Raw genomic sequence first — 5,882 nt, forward strand, 5'->3', positions numbered from 1 at the left:
CTTGCCCAGTAGAGAAGAAAATTATTGTGACCCTAATGCCTTTGTTAAGAGATCTTCCACTTGAGACTTGGTTCTAACATGCAATAACCTTATCACTTTGACCTGTACTTTATCCCCGACAATATGACAATCTATCTCAATAGGAAACAGGATTGGCCCTAGTATGCATTGCTGCTTGACTGTTATTCAAGAGCAAAGCTACTTTAGGATGAGGCAATTGAATATGTTTGAGAAAGCTTAACAACCATACAATCTCACATACCACCACAACCATTGCCATGTATTTTGATTTTACAGAAGACCTAGACACAGTCTGTTGCTTCTTGGATTTCTAGGAAACTAAAGAATTCCTAAGAAAAACACGATATCTTGTGGTTGATCTTTGAGTATCAAGGCATGTAGCCCAATCTGCATTAGCAAAGGCTTTAATGTGGAGCTCTAATTGACTTGAAAACAATAAACCCTGACCAGAAGTGCCTTTGATGTACTGCAAGATTCTATTTGTAGCTTGTAAATGTGGTAATCTAGGCTTAGCCATGAATTGACTTAGCCTATGAATAGCAAAGGTGATATCTGGTCTTGTAATGACCAAATAGAGTAATCTGCTAATCAATCTTCTATATGTGTTAGGATTATTCAATTCCTTTCCTTCATATTTGTTTAGCTTTAGAATCTGATCCATAGGTGTTTTTGCTAGCTTGCAACCCAACATACCTGCATCATCCAAAAGCTCAAAAGCATACTTTCTTTGACAAAGATTTATCCCTTCCTTAGACCTTGCCACTTCCAGGCCTAGAAAGAACTTCAAATACCCTAAATCCTTAAGCTTGAATTGCATATCTAGCAACACTTTGAGATCTGCCACAGCTTGCACATTGTCACTATAAGGACATCATCCACTTAAACAAGTAATGCCACAAAAACTTTAGAATTATTCCTTACAAAAAGTAAGTAATTTGCCTTGGATTGATGAAAACCCAACTGAATCAAAGCTTGAGAAAACTTTGAAAACCACGGTCTAGAAGCTTGCAAACAACCTCCCCCCTGCTGTGAAAGCCTAATAGCAAAACCATGTAAACCTCTTCCTCAAAATCCCCATGCAAAAAAGTATTGTTCACATCAAGTTGTGATAAGTGCCCACCCTTTCACAGTAGCCATTGTAAGCAAAGTTTTAACAGAAACCATCTTGGCTACTGCTGAAAAGGTTTTTGTACAGTCCAGCCCCTCTCCCTAGGTGCCTAGAGCAACCAACCTGTTCTATTACCTTTCTATAGAGCCATCAGCCCTATGTTTAATTTTTATAGACCCACTTGCGACCTATAGGCTTCTTGTGAGCAGGTAAGGAAGTAAGGGACCAAGTATTGTTTGCTTCCAAAGAAGTAACTTCAGTTGCCATAGCATTTCTCCACTTAGGGTCTCTAACATCTTGGGCATAGGAAGTAGGTTCCACATCAGAAGAAATGGAATTGCAAAAGTGTTTATGATGTAGGGAAAGGTGAAAGTAAGATAGAAAATTATGGAGAGGATAAGCAGTACCTTTCTAAGGAATTGATGGAATAGCATGTGCAGATGAACCAGTGACTTGATTGCAATGATAAGACTGCAAGTAAGAAGGTTTGTGTGAAACACTAGTAGACCTTCTAAGAACCTAAGGTAGTGCATCAGCCTGAGCAACAGCCTGTGGAACATGATGCACATCAAAAGGAACAACCTGAGTGATAGATTGAACATTAGTTGAAGCACTAGATGGATTAATAGAAGGAATGGCTTGGGAATCAACATGAGATGCAGGAATAGAAGCAGTCTCAACTGTCCCAGAAGTGGATTGGTCTAAGTCACTAGGGTGAATTTCCTAAGGTAAAGCAGATTCAAGTGAGCTATCAGCATCATCATCAGAATCTGAGTCTACATCAAGAGCAAAATGTTGATCATGAAAGAAATTTTCATGATAAATTGGAGAGTTATGGGATGGAGAAATAAGAGTGGTAGTAAGATTAGGATTAGAATGAGCAGAATCTGAAGAGACAATTGGACAAACAAGATCAGAAGAAATGAAGGAAAAAATATGTTCATGGAAAACAACATCCCTAGAAATAAGGACTTTTCCAGAGTTGAGATTAAGGAGTTTGTACCCTTTAGTGGTAGGAGGATAACCATGGAGAACACAAGCTTGAGCTCTTGGTTAAAATTTATCTCCATGAACAGATATGGTTGATACATAACACAAGCATCCAAACACTCTCAAATGACTATAGGAAGGCTTAGAATGGAAAAGAAGTTCAAAAGGGGTTTTATTTTGCAATACTAGAGAAGGCAACCTATTGATAATATGGTTTGCAATAAGAATGCAATCTCCCCATTAACATGAATACACATTAGATTGAAGTTTTAAAGCTCTTGCAATAGACAAAAGGTGCTGATGTTTCCTGTCCACCACAGAGTTCTGTTAAGGAGTGTAAACGCAGTTCTTTTGATGTATTATACCATGAGCATTATAAAAATCAACAATAGCAAATTCTTGTCCATTATCTGACCTAATAGACTTGATGTTAGTCTTAAATTGAGTTTGAATCATTTTGTAAAAGGAAATGAGAATGTTTCTAACATCATATTTTACTTTCAACAGATAAACCCAAGTACTTCTAGTAGCATCATCAACAATGGACAAGAAATATCTAAAACCTTCATGTGTTGGAATAGAATAAGGCCCCTAGATATCAACATGCACAAGATCAAAAGGAGAAGCACATAAATTATTATTAAATGGGAAAGGCAATCTTTTTTGCTTTACCAATGGACAGATGTGGCAAACATCAGTACAAGAATTGAAATGAACACATAGGGTATCTTGTAAAGATCTCAACTTATTTATTGAAGGATGACATAACCTAAAATTCCAAACTTTAGGCAAACTAATCACAGAATTGACAAAAAAAGAAGAAGGGTGAGCAAACTTAAGTTTGATGAAGTAGTCTGTGAAGGATGAAGGATCGATGCAATCTGATCTTTGTAGCATGTAACGTCCATTATGCACCTCACCTATTCCAATCGTCTTCCAAGATAAAAGGTCCTATATGAAACAGAATTGAGAAAGAAAAACAAGACAATATGGCAATTTTTGAGTGAGTTTGCTAATGGATAACAAATTGAAAGAAAATGAAGGAACACAAAGGACATTTTCAAGAACTAAGGTTGCAGAAATTCTGACTGAACCTATATGTGTTACTAAAGCATTTTCTCCATTAGGCAATTCAACTACACATTGGGTTAGACTAGTTATGGTAGTAAGCAAGCTAACTAAACATATAGTATGGTCTGTGGCTCCTGTATCTAAAACCCAAGTGTTACAACTATAAGCACTTTTGTTAACCACTTTGGCAGCAAAAATGGAGTGCTTTAAGTTGAGAGGTATACCTGCAAGTAGAGTAGTGGTGGAAACATGATTAGCCATAGCTACAAGAGTGACATTTGAGCTGGTGATGTTCCCTTGGCCTTGAAAGTCATTGCTTGAACTACTAATCATGGCCAAAATCTTTTGATACTGATCTGTAATGAAGGGAAAAGCTTGTTGAGATGAGAAGGGCTATTGTTGTGGCATAGCATCTGAGTCCAAAAACCCAAGATCAAGACCTCCAACTTGATTAGCCATTGAAGTTTGTAGCACTTCTCAGCAACATGACCTGTGATTCCACAATTGCTACATACAAGCCTCTCTTTCCCTTTGTTCTTGTTGCCTTTACCATCATGACCAGATGCATTTCCACTACCATAACCAGATCCACCAGTAGCTTTAGTTGCCAAAGCAGTGGACTCAACATAAGCTCTAGTGGAATGATCAATTGCTCTTTGACTTTCATCTTGTATAAGCAAGGAATACATTAATTGAAGGAAGTGGATCAATCAACAGAATCTGCCCTTGGATCTGACTATATGACTCATTGAGTCCCATAAGGAATTGCATCACTAAATCTTGTAGCTGATACTGTGTTAGCTTCTCATTGATTGAACAAGTACAAGAACCACAGGTGGAACATGGAAGAGCTTTGTAATTCTCAATCTCACCCCATAAAACATTCAATTGAGTGAAATGATCTATGATAGAGAGATCTCACAGAGAAATTGTTGCCAGCTCCTTCTGAAGCTGAAAGAGTCTTGGTCCATTTTTCTGAGAGAATCGATTCTTGAGATCGTTCCAGACCTCTAGATCTGTGTTCTTGTAGACCACACTTGTAAGAATCTTTGGAGAAACACAATTGAGTATCCAAGATATAACCATGTTGTTGCACTTAGTCCAAGTTTGAACAAGAACTGGAACCTTTGCCATTACAGGAGTCAATGAAAGTGTTCCGTTGATAAACCCTAACTTGCTCTTTGCCCCCATTGCTCTCTGCATTGATTTAACCCAGGTAGGGTAATTATCATTGACAAGTGGTTGAGCAACTAGAATTGCCCCTAGATTTTCTCTATAGTGTAAGTAAAATGGATTCTATTCATCAATGGTGATGACTGACTCAATGGTCGCTACCATTGAAGGACCTTGAAAAACAAAATAGAGACTAAAAGCTTTCGGGGTGAAAGAAAGTTCTAGAGAGAATCAGAGTGCTCTAATACCATATAAGAGTTTTGATGAATCAATAATTGCATTACCCATTTGATTGTACAAGCTAATCTATATATACAAAGGAATAAGCTACTAACTGCCTAACTAACTTTCCTATCTATCTGGATCTTCCCTCCAAAATTGGTTATGAACAATACACCAATCACAAAACTACACGTGTCCATAATTAATATAAGGGAAATGCTAACGGATACTTTTAAGGCAATAGTTAACAATCCATTTAAAGAAAGTTTTTATGGGAAAAAAAAAAAAAAACAATTAATGTTTCGATAACTTTTTTCATTTTAAAAGTGGTGTCAAAACTTTCCTAAAATAGATAGTTAACCATTACCCTAAAGGCACTTGTTAGCACGACCCTTAATATAAAGCTAACTAAAACACATCCTAAACTACAAGTAGCACAACAAGCAGTAAGTCTAAAAACTAAAGTCGTTTATGCAGAAGCTAATAGCAGTCTTCCTTCCAATGCTCTGTTTCTGCAGCTTCAGTCCAGGTTTGATCTCAGATTCCTTACTAACTTGACTTCAGCTGCTCAGACTTACTTTCATCAACCTGACCCTTCTGATAAATATATTGGAATTCGGAACATAAAAGATATTCGACGTGGAAATATTCCAAACCGAAATGGTCACCAAAACAAAATTTAAAACTTTGCTAAGGACACCATCCAAGGTTGGCTTGGTGGATCCAGAAACACCAACATCTAAATTGTATTTTTGTTTTTCAAAGCGACTTCGATATCGACACCTTAATTGCTTCCAAAATAGATATAAACAACTGCCCTACCCACAAAAGCAACGAGTAGGAAATTACTAGAGCATAATCTATCTACTATTGATTAGGACCATACGTAAATACAAACAATATCTGGACTATATATTATGCACATATAATAGCCCACAGATTCCAAACTTCTACTAAATGAGCTAAGCCACGGCATTCCACTCAAGGATGCTCATGGCTTTTTATGGGGCAGGGCTAGGCCTTCTATTTGTTCAAAGATAAAAATTTTCATATTTCTACTTCGGACATCTCTATATGTGAGAAATTTAGGGTGAGAACTCAAAGAAAAAAATTAGAGAGACTCTACTTTTGATCTCATTGTATATAGGGTGCTTTGTTTTTATTGTGTAGTCGTAGTAAGCAACTAACAAACTAACGGTTAGAACTTACAGTAACTAATTAAACAAAATACAATAACAATCTTTAGAATCGGTTAATGCCATGTCGTTGCCCTGTATCCACGACAGGTCGTATAACA

At 37.0% G+C, this 5,882-nt stretch overlaps 1 protein-coding gene across 1 annotated transcript; it reads right to left on the reverse strand.

Annotated features, from left to right (window-relative positions):
• Nucleotides 1-331: 331 nt before the first annotated feature.
• On the reverse strand, nucleotides 332-838 carry LOC126728687 (uncharacterized mitochondrial protein AtMg00810-like). The gene has a single exon (XM_050434476.1). It carries the CDS (start codon nucleotides 836-838, stop codon nucleotides 332-334), a length of 507 nt encoding a protein of 168 aa, XP_050290433.1.
• Nucleotides 839-5,882: the final 5,044 nt, after the last annotated feature.

The sequence above is a fragment of the Quercus robur genome, chromosome 5, assembly GCF_932294415.1.
Source record: "Quercus robur chromosome 5, dhQueRobu3.1, whole genome shotgun sequence".
NCBI classification, from domain to species: Eukaryota; Viridiplantae; Streptophyta; class Magnoliopsida; order Fagales; family Fagaceae; genus Quercus; species Quercus robur.

What these genes read in the sequence shown, in the direction of transcription:
- LOC126728687 (XM_050434476.1), bottom strand. Translation starts at nt 838, where the DNA reads ATGCAATTCAAGCTTAAGGATTTAGGGTATTTGAAGTTCTTTCTAGGC.